General features: G+C 35.1%; 1 protein-coding gene across 6 annotated transcripts in view; it reads left to right on the top strand.

Moving 5' to 3' along the window:
- DCUN1D2 (defective in cullin neddylation 1 domain containing 2) overlaps nucleotides 1-15591 on the top strand; it is a 29716-nt gene extending 14125 nt beyond the window's left edge. For all 6 annotated transcript variants that reach the window (XM_069094079.1, XM_069094074.1, XM_069094078.1 and 3 more), the window contains exons 5-7: nucleotides 5335-5417; nucleotides 11019-11115; nucleotides 12574-15591. In XM_069094079.1, the coding sequence (XP_068950180.1) occupies nucleotides 5335-5417; nucleotides 11019-11115; nucleotides 12574-12653 (260 nt within the window). In that variant the 3' untranslated portion in view covers nucleotides 12654-15591. The remainder of the gene's footprint in view (nucleotides 1-5334; nucleotides 5418-11018; nucleotides 11116-12573) is intronic.

Genomic DNA, 15591 nt, shown 5'->3' on the forward strand with positions numbered 1-15591 from the left:
GCATTGTCAGTAATTTTATTGTATACCAAGCACTATAACTGGACTCTCATAATAAAAATTTATCCCAAAGATAGACTCTGCTTTAGAGCTTAGAATTTGCGGGCTACACAGATAGGTCAGATGTGGATTATAATATAGACTTTTTGTCTGTTTTGCTTCCCACTTGGTTTTGGGAAAAGGAAATACAAAATTAGTGGGTCTACAGTTTCTTGTATGTCCTTAGTAAGCCTAAGGTTTATAAAGTTAAAGAAGGAAGAATGGGAGAAGGAAAATGGAAGAGAATGGAGAAGGGAAAATTAGAGAGAGGTACATAGAGTGTAAAGTTGGTTGATATCAGTCCTTGTGAATTAGGTGGAAAGAAGAACAATAATATTGGGGGGAGGAAACATTTTTATGCAGTTTTTCCAATAATAACTGCACCAAGATGCAGAGTTATGTATATTTGACCCTTGAACTTATTTATTTTTGTTGTTTTGTCAGATTTCTAGTAGTATTTCACTATGATTTTGCTAGTTTGATTTTATATGTTCCATGTTTAGCAAGTTTCTGGATTTCATACAGATAAATGTTTAAAAGTAAACGATGCCTAGGATACTGAGATATTGATAGCATACCTTATTTTAATTTACAAAATTTTGTCTTTTCTTCTTCGTGAACATTCTTAAGAAATTTCTGTTTTAAAAATTATTTGTAAGTTGACAAGTATGATGATGAATAAGTGAAATTGGGATGTTTTTAAGTTAAAGGATATCGTATTAAATCTTCATTTTGCAAGTGCCCTTTAAACAAACTATTTTGTAGTGCTAGCACACACACAAATTATATAAATTCAAAAGAAAAACCTAGTGTATTGAAGATTTCATTTAAAATAAAATATATAATATAATAAAATGATTTTTAAAATCATTCATTTACTGTAGTTTCATGTGGAACATCATTTAATTGCAAAATGACCACAAAGTAAAGTTTGATTTAGAAATAGCCTTCTTTATTAAAAAGCTCATTTACGTGCCTTAGAGTTCTAACATAAATGTTTTATTTCTCTCAAGTAATTTTTGTGACACAGTCAGCTTTCATTGATTCGGTGCCTAACATTACTTGAAATAGAGGAGTAAAATAAATTTGGTTAGTATCTATTTCTTGACAATATTTGCAAAGGCCTGAATATTCCATTCCAGTCCTGTGAGAGTTAATGATTTTCTTAGTGAAGGTGGTTAGATGGAAAAGTCATTTGGAGCCTTAACATTGAAATCAGTTATTAATGCTAAAATTTCTGCTAGTTATACTTCAATTCTAGGTAAGAAAATAGTTTATAGACTATGAAAATGACTTTGGAATCCTTTCTTTTATCCTGTAATTAAATTCTTTATCATTTGGTTGTCACAAATCATCCTTTTTATTACTATATTCTAGCCTTCAAAATCCTGTTTGCAGCCTACTAGAAGGCTTCCATTCATTCTGTCTTATTGGGCAGAAAGTACTTATGGCTGTTAGTTAGATCACAGCTGATCAGAGTTGTTTCTCTTCTCAGTAACACATAAGGATTTTATGCAGTCAGCTCTCAGTTGTCTATCACATTTTGACTTAGGTGGAAAGGAGAAGGAAATGTTAAGATCTGCTTCAAAGAAGGCATTTTTCAAAAAGAAGAGTTGACACATTTTCTGGCAGTTAATAAAAGAATTAAATTTACTCGAATACATTTGAAGATACATTCAGTATGTTCAAATGCATTCCTCAAATATGTTTGATTTAAAAAAAAAAAATTCTTTCAGTCAGAAAGCCTAAGATACTTATTTTCTTTATTAAAGAAAAACCCAGAATGTTTTAAACAGTGAATTAATACCTTGCTAAAGAGGATTCAGTTCAATTCAACAAACGTTAAGTATTTACTTACTGTATGCATGGCACTGAACTAATTGTTGGGGACACCAAGATAAAACAGTTGTTAATTTTGTTATTTGAATGAAGAATAAAAAGGAAGATAATTAGTAAAATGCAATATCCTTTTAAAATAATCGTCCTTTGATATTTTTAAAGTGTTTTTTTTTTTAAACAATACCCAGGATCATAGACTTAAACCTGACCATGACCTTAGAGATCATTGAGTCCAATTTCCTTATTGTATAAATGAGGAAACTGAGACTGAAGGAAGTGACCTGACTTGCCTGAGGTCATACAACTCAGAAGTAACAGAACTAGAATTTGAATCTAGTTTCTTTTTTTTTAATTATTTTCCATGCTTTCACCAGCATGTCCATATAGAAATTTTCCTAAAACATTAGAAGAGTGATTATTACATGATTGCAAAAAAAACCCCAACATACCCAAAAAACAGATGAGGGCTTATGATATGTAAAACTGCCCAGGAACATTATTTAGAATACCATCTTTTGAAAAATTTAAATAGAGGAATACAGTCATGGATGTAAAAATACTATGATGTAAAAGTTTTAACCTAGGGTCTGTGAACTTATTTCACGTTTTTTGTAACTATATTTCAATATTATTATTTTCCTTTGTAATTCTGTGTATTTTTTAGTGCACTTAAAAGTTTTATTTTTGAGAAAGAGATCTCTGGGCTTCACTAGACTGCCAGGAATCCATGACACACAAAAAAATTCAAAGAAACTTCACTATCATAATTGATGTTAAAAGGACCTGATATCTCTTTCTAAAAATATGAAAAAAGTGTGGACAACAATAGAAAAAGTGAGCACTCTAATATTTTGTACATTTATCAACTGCTTCCTTATTTTCTTAAGTTTACCTGTGGTGCAATATTTTGTATTTTTTAGCCTGTACATGATTGTGTGTGAACTGAATAAAATGATTTAAACAAGTTTAGTTCCTATTTGTTTAATTTTGTAGAAGCTTAGCCTGAAATTTTAAGAAAACTGGGGGCAGGGTATATGATGGAATCTTGATCATAACAACTGCTATTGTTGCTATGCTAAGATAATTTTAAGATGAGCACTTTATCTTCTCTTTGCTTGAAATATAACATAAATAACATAAAGCTAATAGACCAGCAGAATATCTTAAAGGATCTCTTCCTGTCTTCTGTTGGTTTAAGGTTTTCTGGGATCTTTAGATATAGCTACTCCAAACATAAGTTTTATCTTATGAATTCCATGGTTTACTGAATAATGATACGGTTTATTGTTCCTTTTCACTTTCCTATCTCATCTGCCTTCATTTTGCTTTAAGACAACTTTGTCTTATTTATTGCACCATGCAAGCTGCCTATCCTACAAACATAATAATGGATTTCACGTAAATCTACCGTTATCTATTCTTGGTTTTTTTATATAAATGAATACTAAAGATAAATTTGCTTTTACAAATGACTGGTAATACAAACATAAAAGCTAAGTTCCTTCCAAGGGTCTTTAATCCAGTCAAGGGTTAAAATGACCCCAAATTATACAAAGTAAGTATAATTTTTCATGAAACTTTATTTTTTCTTTTTCCCCCTAGGTAAACCTCCATTTCTCTGTATGTGTGCTTTATGTCATTATGATCATTCCAGCTGGGAGAGTTGAATGTAGATTTCAATTAATGCTCTTCCCAAGTGCTAAGCAATATAGACTTAGGAGCAGGACAAGAATAAGCATCTACTTAGCATTGTACTGCGGGTCCTATAGGTAAGGTTGAGAGAGCAGTTCTGTCCTTCTCAGTTGGTTATAACATTGATTTTAATTATCTCTTCCAGATGAAAGCTCCAAGGCCTGGGAATGTAAGATCAAGGGATAATATTATGGACCCTACTTCCTTTTAGTGGCTAGAGAGTTGAAACATCAAAATTTGAAGGTTGTAGCCAATCATAGTTTTTTAGTTCAACAGCTCTTTATAAGGACTGATGCTGGAAGTCTTTAATAGTGTTCATTAAATGTCAGTTTTATTAATTAATCAATATTAATAATACTTCTATAGTGAGACTGAGAATCCTTTGAAAATTATTGCAGTTTATTGCCTCGTGGTGAGATATTCTGTGCTAATTTAAGCCTGCCTTTATTCTTCTGTATTTTATTTTATTGTTTTCCTTATATGTACTTGTAGATCTACAACTAGGAGAATCCCTTTAACAAAAGTTTTTATTTCTCAAGTGGTGAGCCCTGCTCAACATGGTTAAGGATTGTTAGTGAAACAAAGATAAAAAGTTTCCTTTCTCCTTATCTACTTTTTCAATCACACCATGAGAAAAAAAAAGATAAGCTAGTTGAGGTAAACTTTGAATACTATGATCTGGGAATAATCTAAGGCAGTCAAAAAAAATTCAGCATTTATCTCCCATGTAAAGATATATTTTCTTAAGATCTAACAGCCAAGTGTGGTAGATCAGACCTATAATCCCTGCTGCTGGGGAGGCTGACACCACTGAATGGCTCGAGTATCCAGGAATTATGAATTGCATTAGGGCTAGTGCTGATCAAGTGTCTGCTCTAAGTCTGGCACCGATATAATGAGCTCTTTGGAATGAGGGGCCACCAGGCTGCATAATAAGGGGTGAACCATACTAGGTCAGAAGTGGAACAGGTCAGACTTCCATGCCAATCCACAATAGGATCAGGCCTTTTGAGTCACTGTTGCACTTCTGCCCTGAGTCAGATAGGAAAACCTAGTCTCAAATGGAAAAAAAATCAATCTTATAGCTTATAAGTTATGAAATAATTGTATATTTCTGTCTAAGGGAAAATTTAGCGTCAGTCTTTAAATATTCCACTGTTTTTAGAATATTCCTCTTAACAAAGAGGAATATTCATTTCACAGCCCCTTATGCTTTTTCCCTTTATGATGTGTAATAGAATCTCCTTTCTACCTTGTGTCATTTATTATGACAACATTCATTACTTTGTGCTGAACTGGGTTCTTAGTATATCATGGTGGGATTGTCTAGAAAAAAGCATGTGAATTCTTTACTGAAATTATTCGATGTTTACTTTAGAAAAAACACTGACTTTTATAAATTGTGTGCATATGAATATTGTCAAATATCCATGTAAGTATACTCAGCACAAAGAAAATTTTGCTATGTGAAAATGAGACTTTCAAACATTTTGGTTTTGGGTGTGATTATACAGTTTGTAAAAGAATTCACATCCTTTCAAAAGAGTTTCCTGACATTAAAATACTAGTTTTGCAGAAATTAATTATACACAATTTTCAGTCACTTACAGGCAAGCTCCATATATTTCTAAGCCAGATAAATGTGAAATGTTTATTTAAAAAAAAACACAACTTATTATGGTTGTTGTAATAAGGTAATTTTAGTACTGCACAATGAATTTTGAATTCAGGAAGTTAGTATTAACTGGTATTTTTTGTCTTTTGCAGATTTAGAAATGGCTGTTGCTTACTGGAATTTAGTCTTATCTGGAAGGTTTAAATTTTTAGATCTTTGGAATAAGTTTTTATTGGTAAGTTTTCCCTCCCCCTGCCCCAACCATCACTGCAAAAGCCCAATACTGAAGTCAAATTTGTAGATTATAAGCATGGTGCTTTCTTCTAAAAGCAGTTATCTAGCCTTTTTGCTTATTCAGAGAGAGGCACTAGGAATACCAGAATGTTCCACTGCATATTGGAGAATCCATTGTTTAGGGGAAAAAATCATATACCTTACCAGCCTTGGGGCAGTTTAAGAGGAGGAGGACATAGGGCAGATAAGGAGTTGTTCTGATCCAAAGTTGGTCTGGTAGAGCCTTCTTCTTAATCTGACCCTTCAGTTAATAGGATTTAAGTACCTTCTGAAGGTATTTGACAGTGGGCTGTACCTTTAAGAATGTCACAGTATACTCTTGATTTTCTCACATACTTTTTTAAAAAAATTAAGCTTTATGTTTATTTTTAATTTACATCATTCATTTCCTCAAGATTTTGAGTTACACATTTTCTCCCCATCTTTCCCCTACCTACCACCCCAAAACAGCAATCCCACTGTATACCCCCTCCCCCAATCTGCTCTCTCCCATATTCTCCCTCGTTGCCCCTCCAACTTTCTGGTAGGGTGAGATGGATCTCCATACCCCAATGCCTGTATGTCTTAATTCCCAGTTGCATATAACAATAATAATAATATATATTTTAAACATTTGATTTTAGAAACATTTGAATTCCACATTCTTTTCCTTCCTCCCTTGTCACCCACCCTTACTGGGAATATAAGCAATTCAATATAGGTTGTACATGTGTAGTTACGCAAAACATTTCCATAGTGGAAATACTGTGAAAGACTGACTATATTTCCCTCCATCCTATCCTGCTCCCCACTTGTTGTACTCTCTACTTTGACCCTGTCCGTTTTCTTTTTTTTTCTTTTTTTCCTTTTTGGAAGGCAATTGGGGTTAAGTGACTTGCCCAAAGTCACACAGCTAGTAAGTGTGTCTAGTGTCTGAGGCCGGATTTGAACTCATGTCCTCCTGACTCCAGGGCTGGTGCTGTATTCACTGCGCCACCTACCCACCCTGACCCTGTCCCTTTTCAAAAGTTAGTGCTTCTAACTACCCTCTCACCCAATCTGTCCTCCCCTCCATCATCCCCCCTCTCATCCCCTTCCCCCCTACTCTCCTATAGGGCTAGATACCCAGTTTAGTGTGTATGTCATTCTCTCCCTAAGCCAAATTCAATGAGAATAAGGTTGACCCATTCCCTTTTGCCTTCCTGTTCTTCCCCTTCATTGTAACCATTTTTCCCTTACCTTTTCTATGTGAGATAGTTTATCTCATTCTGTCTCTCTCCATCTCCTCTCATTATATTTCTCTCTCACCTCTCGATTTCACCTTTTAAGTATCATCCCTTACTATTAAATTGGTCCTGTGCCCTCTGTCTATGTATACTTGTATACATATATACACACACTCACATATGTATTCATATGCCCATATACCCTCCTATATAGACATATATGTATGTATACATATACATACACACATATATACATATATATACATTTATATTCCCTTCAACTATCCTCATAACAGAGAAAAGTTTCATAAATTTAAATTATCATTTTTCCATGTAGGAATGTAAATAGTTCAACTTTGATAAGTTCCTTATGATTTCTTTTCCCTGTTTACCTTCTCATGCTTCTCTTGCTTCTTGTATATGAATGTCAAATTTTCTATCCAACTCAGGTTTTTTCATCAAGAATACTTGAAAGTCCTCTATTTCATTGAATGACCATATTTTCCCCTGAAACATGATACTCACTTTTGCTGGGTAGGTGACTCTTGGTTTTAATCCCAGCTTCTTTGACCTCCGGAATATCATATTCCAAGCCCTTCAATCCCTCCGTGTAGAAGCTGCCAGATAGTGTGTTATCCTGATTGTGTTTCCACGATATTCAAATTATTTCTTCCTGGTTGCTTGCAATATTTTCTCCTTGATCTGGGAACTCTGGAACCTGGCTATAATATTCCTAGGAGTTTTCTTTTGGGGATCTTTTTCAGGAGGTGTTCAGTGGATTCTTTCAACCTCTCTTTTGCCCTCTGGTTTTAAAACATCAGGGCAATGTTCCTTGAGAATTTCTTGAAGGATGATTTCTAGGTTCTTTTTTTGATCATGGCTTTCAGGTAGTCCAATAATTTTTAATTATCTCTCCTGGATCTATTTTCCTGGTCTGTGGTTTTTCCCATGAGATATTTCACATTGCCTTCTATTTTTTCATTTGTTTGGATCTGTTTAATAGTATCTTGATTTCTCATAAAGTCATTAGCTTCCATTTGCTCCAATCTAATTCTGAAGGAATTATTCTCCTCAGTGAGCTTTTGAGACTCTTTTTCCATCTGGCAAATTTGGTTTTTTAAGGCATTCTTCTCCTCATTGGCTTTTTGAGCCTCTTTTGCCATTTGAGTTAGTGCATTTTGTTTTTTGCTTTTTGGAGGGCATTTGGGGTTAAGTGACTTGCCCAAGATCACACGGCTAGTTTTTGTGTTAAGTGTCTGATGCCGGATTTGAACTCAGGCCCTCCTGACTCCAGTGCTGGTGCCACCTAGCCTCCCCTGGTGTATTTTTTAAGGTGTTATTTTCTTCAGTCAGGTTGTTGACTCTTTTCATGATTTTCTTGCATCATTCTCATTTCTCTTCCTAATTTTTCCTCCTCTTACTTGGTTTTCAGAATCCTTCTTAAGCTCCTCTATGGCCTATAACCAGTTCATATTTTTCTTGGAAGCTTTTGGTGCAGGAGTTCTGACTTCATTGCCTTCCTGCCATTCCATGCTTTGATCCTTTTTGTCCCCAAAAAAGGAATCTAAAGTTGGATCGCTGTGCTTCCTTTGTTTGCTCATGTTGCACTCAATTACTTGACTTTTGAGCTTTTTGCCATAGTAGAACTCTGCTTCCAGAGAGGGGAGCTTTGTCCCAAATTGCCGGGGTTTTCTCAGCTGCTGGAGCTATTAGTTTGGTGCCCTCTCAGGAGCCTCCACAGGCTCTAGCAAGCTGGTCACACACCCCAGGACCTCCCTCCAAGACGGCGATCCAGATCCAAGCAGGTTAAAGCAAGAGCAAATACCCCTCAGAATGGTCGCTTGGTCCCTCTACAGTCTGGAAGCCAGGAGCTCAGAAGCTGCCACACAGTGGTGACTGTACTGCCGCTGCCCTCAGCTGCTTCTCCCTCTGGGGGCAGAGGCCAGACTGCACTCTCATTCCCCCTGTTCCCAAAGTCCACCCTGACCTTTTACTTTGCCTTTGGCATTTATGGGTTGATAATTCTGGAAACTGCCACAGCTGCTGGTGATCCCCTCTCCCAAAGTCTGCTCTAGCTGTGGCTGGTTGGGCTGCCCTGCGGCTAAAACTGCAGGCTCCGGTGGGGCTGGGCTCTGCTCCCAGCATGCCACAATGGACCCTTCCTGCTGGCCTGCCTTCAGCAGGAGGTTTGTTTCTCTCTGTCACTTTGTAGGTTCTGTAGTTCTAAAGTTTGTTTAGAGTCATATTTTATAGGGATTCGAGGCACTTATGGGGGGAGCAAAGGGAGTTTTCCTGCTTCTATGCCACCCCCTTGGCTCCACCCTGCCTCACATACTCTTTAGTATTTAGATTTTTTTTAGTAAAATCTTTTTTTGGTTATACTTTTTCTTAGTTCTTATATGTTGAAGCTTTTATTCTAATTTGCCAGGTGACACAGTGGATAGAATACTGGAATCAGGAAAACCTGAGACCAAATTCTGCCTCAGACACTTAACTAGTTGTGTCACCATTGGCAAGTCACTTAACCTGTTTGTCTGAGTTTCTTCATCTGAAGAATTGGGATGATAAAAATAGCACTTGCCTTGAAGGGCTCTTATGAAGATAAAGATGAGAATATTTGTAAAGTGCTTTGCAAACCTTCAAGTGCTATATAGCAACTCTCTTTACTCTTTCTTTGTAAGGAAAACAGTGTATATTTCTATTTTTAAGTTGTTTTGTTGAAATGTAATAGTCAGAGAAGATAAAAGGATTTGTCTTCTTTTGAAAGAGACAGTTTGTAAAAATTAATACTTTCACAGAATTCTCTCACCAAAAATTAATAATAGCAGCTCTTTCTTTACTCTTTCTTTGTAAGGAAACAAGTGTATATTTCTATTTTTAAGTTGTTTTGTTCAAATGTAATAATCAGCGGAGACAAAAGGATTGTCCTCTTTGAAAAGAGATAGAGTTTGTTCCAAAAGCCTGTGCAAGTTGTAAAAACTCAATGCTAGCCTTGGTTCCATTCTGCAATCATTAAGTACTTTATGTGTGCAAGGAAGTATACTCAGTGGTGAGGATACAGGTATAAAGGAAGGGGCTCTACCTTTAAGAATGTCATGGTGTCTTGGAGAGGACAGTAACAACTAATACAAAGTAAGATGTCACAAGGACCAAGAGGATATCCAGAGTCACCTAAAAATCTGGAAGGAGGGAGAGATCAGGAAGGGCTCCTGAGAGAGGTGGCCCCCAAAAGGGCCTTGGAAAAGGAATAGCTCACAAGAAAGCTCCTGAGAAGGGGAGGGTTGGGAGTGAATTGGAAGCAGAGATTGTGCAAGAAACATATAGCCTGCATACAGTAGGTGTTTAATAAATGTTTCACTGAAGCAGGCAGATCTTAGGGGTTTTTACAGTTTACCACAGGCTTCTGACACAAATTTTATCTCTTTGAAAATGAGATAAATAATAGAAAATTGATTTACTTTCTTAATACAGAAAAAAAAAAGCCAGTGTTAGATTAAGCCATTATAGGTAACAGTCAGAATTTGTATAGAAGGTACTTAATTGGCCCATGGATTTTTTGTGTTTATTGATCTCTTTTTTAAAATCTTTCCTTACAAAATAAATGCAAAAGTTAGTAATTGGAGATTCACTTGTAATTTAAGCTGCAATTCTGTTGATTTCTTATGTAAGAAATACATAATGTATTTTATAATAAGAGATACATAATGTATTTCCTGGATCATGCGCTTTATTTTGCCCATCTAGAAAAGCCATGCCAACCATGCAGCAGTAAACCCAAGACACTATTTCACCTGATAGAATTCATCTAAATTTGCAAGCATAGTCTCCAGAATAGATAACAAGTCTCTATAGGGCTAGTCTTTTAAACAAAAATCTGGAAAATGGCTATAAAATTCTTAATCTTATAAGTTAAACTGAATCCTCTGTATAAATCACTTTACCTAGCTGCCTTTCAGAAAATAAAGTCTACAGTTATTGTTATATTAAGACCTTTTAGAATAACCATATAAAATGGCAGAACATAAGTCAGCCATCCTTTTTCTAAGGGCTTAGATTAGATTTGATGTGAACCTCAAGAGGATGAAGTAAAAATCATCCCCTTCTGATTTGGCAGGTGGGTAATAGTATCCATACTTGAACAAAAGATTAGATCACTGCAAATTTCACCTTTTTAATTAAAATTTTTAAATCAAATACATTCTACTATCGAGTTCTAGAAATTATATTAAAACTTTTTTCTGTAGCAAATGATTATGACACAATTTATCATACTATCTTTATAGGGATAACTATATAATTCATCTTAAATGTAATAACTATTTATTTTTATATATTAGGAACATCACAAAAGGTCAATCCCAAAGGACACTTGGAATCTTCTACTAGATTTTGGAAATATGATTGCAGATGATATGTCTAACTATGATGAAGAAGGTAAGAAGAAATTTAGATTTCAGAGATGTACTTCTAACATTTTATAAATCTACTGTGAAATCAACTTTTTTCTTCAACTTTAAAGCTTTGTAAACCACCCCTCCCCATTTGCATAAATTTAAATGTCTGAAATAGTGACAAAAATATTTTAACATAATGTTTCATTCTTAGGATGTTTATTCTACTCTACTGTAATAAAACATTTTAAGATTTTCTCATACTCCCCTTATATTTGAGATCTTGTTTTCTGATTCACCTAATAGTATTGTAAATCAGTAAATTTGTGCATTTGGAAAACAAAATTCAAGTTCTCCTATTATGAGCTAGGCACTATATAGAAAATACACAAAATATAAGGCATAGTTCCTATTGTAAATAGTTCCTCTTGTAAATCAGGCAAATAAAATTCGAGTTCTCCTACTATGAGCTAGGCACTACAGAAAATGTATAAAATATAAGGTATTATATATATATAAGTATATACCGGACTCTAGGAACTTGCAATCTCCTCAGGGAGAAAAAGATACTCTAAAGAACTGTCAGACAGTATATTGCAGCAAATGGATAGTAAAAAGGCAGAAAATGCTTTAGCAGCTCAGAGGGGTTAGTAGAATTTACCTTGGACCAGAGTGGTCTGTAAAGACTTCACAGAAGAGATGGGATGTCAGCAAACTTTTATCAAGTGATATGCAGAGTAACTGCAATAAATTCCTTATTCTAATTTGTATTTATTTAGGAAAAATAGATTATGAGATTAGACACAATCTAGATGAATTGGACTTTGATCAATGGAGGAAAGTGAGGAAAGCATTCTACCATAAATGTATGTGTCTTTTGGTATGGAGGCAGAATAAGTTCCTTATCTCCTTATGGCAGATCTCCAGCCCAGGTGCAGTTTGGGATAGGGAATGTGAGGGAAGAAGAAGTTAGGAAAGTAGGCTAGAGACCTAGTAAAGATGGCCTTGATTGACAAACTAAGGAATTTAGATTATCTTGTTGGCAACAGTGAGAACAAATCTATTTTTATGCTACAATATTCGGATTTATGTTTTCATTTGTGCTTCTCCATGTGTCCAGTGTCTTTCAGAAAAATATAAGGGGTGGGAGCTTGGTACTGTGATTTTATTTATATATGGAACTCCTGGATGAGGAAACTCCCTCCACCAAATACCTTCTCTGTAGCTTAGTTTCGGAGAGTTGCCTAGATCACTGAAAGGTTAAATGACTTCTCCAAAGTCATACAGTCAGCATGTGTCAGAGGCAGGACTTGAACCTGGGTCTTGCTCCCATCAAGATTACCTTTCTATAGAATAGCAATACCATACTGTCTCTCTCAGCTGGTTGATTCTGTCAATCATAAGATTCATTACTGCACTATTCCTTCGATTCTTGACATTTAAACATAGTAAAACTTCTTATATGAAAGCATTCCTTAACAGCTGTTTGCTTTTCTTTTAGGAGCATGGCCTGTTCTTATAGACGATTTTGTAGAATATGCGCGACCAGTTGTCACAAAAGGAAAGCGCAGTACTTTCTAACCTTAAGTATAAAACTGGACTGAAATTACAATCTGAATTATATCAGGTAATGAAGACATTTTGGCCAATAACTCTGTCCATGGTTACTGATTTCAGTAGTCATGGTATGCCACTGACCCAACTGTAATCACCACTTCTACTCTCCTTCAAGAAAATGATGCTGATTCATGGACGCTGTAAGAAGTTGCTCAGAAGATCACCCAGGATGCTTTGGGATATATTGGGGATTGATTATTGTATTGGTTCTGTCATTTGGTGAGAGATAATTGCATGATTTACACTTAGGAGAATTTAACTAGAGCCCATTTTCATTAAAACTGCACAGCATGTCATTCAGCTCATGATCTAAGGTGAACAAACACCAGCAGTTACTACTGTAATTAGAGATTATAGAGTACTTACATATTTAAAAGCAGTATTTGTCGTATGAATTAAGTCCCTATATGAAATTTAAGTAGTAGGTTATATTTTTATACAAGTCAATATTGTTAAAAATATTTACCCTAATGATCATGATCTTGTAATGAACTCTTACTGACACTTTTATACTTGGTGCCAGTATACTAGATTATATTTTTTTATATCAATTTGCCAGATCTATTTTTTTGTTTTGATTTTCTTAATGTTCACCTAAAAATCATTTAATGGTTTTAATACCCCCATTTCAATTTGCACAGTGATGGCCACACTTCAGGCTGTGACTTAGGGAAAAATTTTTTTAGATTGTTTACAAATTAGTGGGCATCCTTTATTTTTTGAAAAGCATTGTTTATTTCTTGAACTTCCAAAAAAGTACTTATAGTCTGTTTCATTCACAAAACATTTTTTTCTTTACATTACATTTAAATGGTATTTTTCCATTTAAAAACACTTCTTTATTAGTTATGAATTTTGAATTCAAAGATCAGGTAAGCTGAAGAATTTGAATCTCGACTGTAGTCACTTATAAATTGTACATATTTGAAAACTAAAATATCATGGTAATATGGAGCATACTCATCTGGAGAGCTGAGAGAACTCCCTCTGAGTTTGGTGGGCAAACTTATCTTTGCACTGTTATCATTTCTGTTTTTCTCTTTGTCCCAGTCACCACTATAGGGTGGCACCAAGATGATTTAGGTATTTCCCCAAAGCAGAAATAATGCCTGAGAGTCTGTGCTGCTCTCCTGTTGGTGAAGGGCTGGTGTGTAATTTTGTGACATCCCTGTGTGACATTTGTGCCTCAGCTCTGACATCCCCATCCCCACTTGATCTTCCCAGCACAGTTCTCACCTTGTTTGGCCAGCTATAGTTTGAACTTAAACAGATGCTAGGGATTGAATTTTTGAAAATGTGATCCTTTATTATTATTTTTTTAAGCAATTGGGATTAAGTAACTTGCTGAAGTTTACACAACCAGTTATTTCTGGGTGTGGTGCTAAGTATCAGAGCCCGGATTCAATCCCAGGTCATCCCAGCTCTGGGGCCGGTGCTCTTACTCACTGTGCCACCTGGCTGCCCCTAATGTGATCCTTTTTAAAAAGGATTTAGCATGGGTTTCCCTTAGTTAGCTAGCCTCTCTACTACACACAAAATACAAACTGACTTATAAAAATGAGATTGTTCCTGAAAATTTTTTTGTCAGTCTGATGTATAAATGAACATACAACTTTATTTTGCTCAGGTATGAACTGGGAATGTTTTAGATTAGAATTCTTCTATGGAAGGTTGCTTGCTTCCACCTGGAAAGAACACTTGACTGGAGCAGGATTTCCAGCACCATAGTTATAGTCCTGGCTTTGCCACTTAAGAGCTTTATGACCCAAGGCAAATCACTTAAATCCTCTGAGCTCCTGTCCTCTCGTTCCCAAGATCAGGGGTCTGAGGAGGTGACTAGTAAGATGCCTTCCAGACCAGGCGTTCTAGACTCTTTGGGCTTGTTCTGCTTTGCAATTCACACAATTCTATACAACCATACTTAAAAGACATATTCTTCAATCATAGCATTTCCCTTAAAATAATTATCAGAATCTCAATGACACTGGACAATATTGAAAGAATTATGCCCATTATTTTCACTCTTCCACTGTATGAGTTTAAATCATGCATGCTATTGAAGTGGTGACTTGGGGGAGGGGAAAGAGGGAAAAGCTTGTATTTATTTGTCTCATTTGTACAGATTTCCTGTGCTAAGACCTTAAGAAACATCTGAATAAATCATTGTGTGTATTTGTTTTTGCAAGTTGTTTTCAAAATACCACATAGAGGAGATTCATACTTCTAGTGTGGGTTGGACTAGATGACCTCTCAAAGATATCTCCTAGCTCTGGCATTCTTTATGTTTTTGGTTACTGTTTATATATTAATTGCTTAGATATTTACCACTAGATGTCAGTATCTCTGTCTTTTATAACAGGAGTGAGGAGGAACTAAGAATACAATACATTTGTAAGAACCAACAAATTTCCATTCTAATGTATCTAACCTAATGGACCTCTTTAAATCATGTAAAAATAAAATTTTAGGATTTGTTTTTAATACTAAAAATACTTTCACAGATACAGCAAAACTATTACAAGCAATTTGTATTAAAAAATGGTTGTTGATGTTTGAGATTTATAGCCATCCTTAAATTAGATGCATTCAGTATTTTGATGCATTCCAAATTGTCACTAGTCTGAGTCTTCATTATCTCTGGGTTGCTTGTCTCACAAATTTTTTTTCCTTCCTATTCCATGATTTAATAATATCAAGAAACTTATTTGAAAAACATTTCATAGGTCAGACTTTTCAATATATTGGTTTTGCCAAACTTTTTATTTTAAATAACAGATGGCTCTCAGAGGGTGGGGGAGGAGTAACAAGGGAAAATGTTGGTGTTGTAAAAACAAAAGGTCAGCAAAATGTATTTTTGAAAGAAAAAACATTATTTAATAGTAATAAAAATATTTGACTGTAA

The sequence above is a fragment of the Petaurus breviceps genome, unplaced genomic scaffold, assembly GCF_028583685.1.
Source record: "Petaurus breviceps papuanus isolate PSGF00001 unplaced genomic scaffold, PetGlider_PUasm1.0 214, whole genome shotgun sequence".
Lineage (NCBI taxonomy): Eukaryota > Metazoa > Chordata > Mammalia > Diprotodontia > Petauridae > Petaurus > Petaurus breviceps.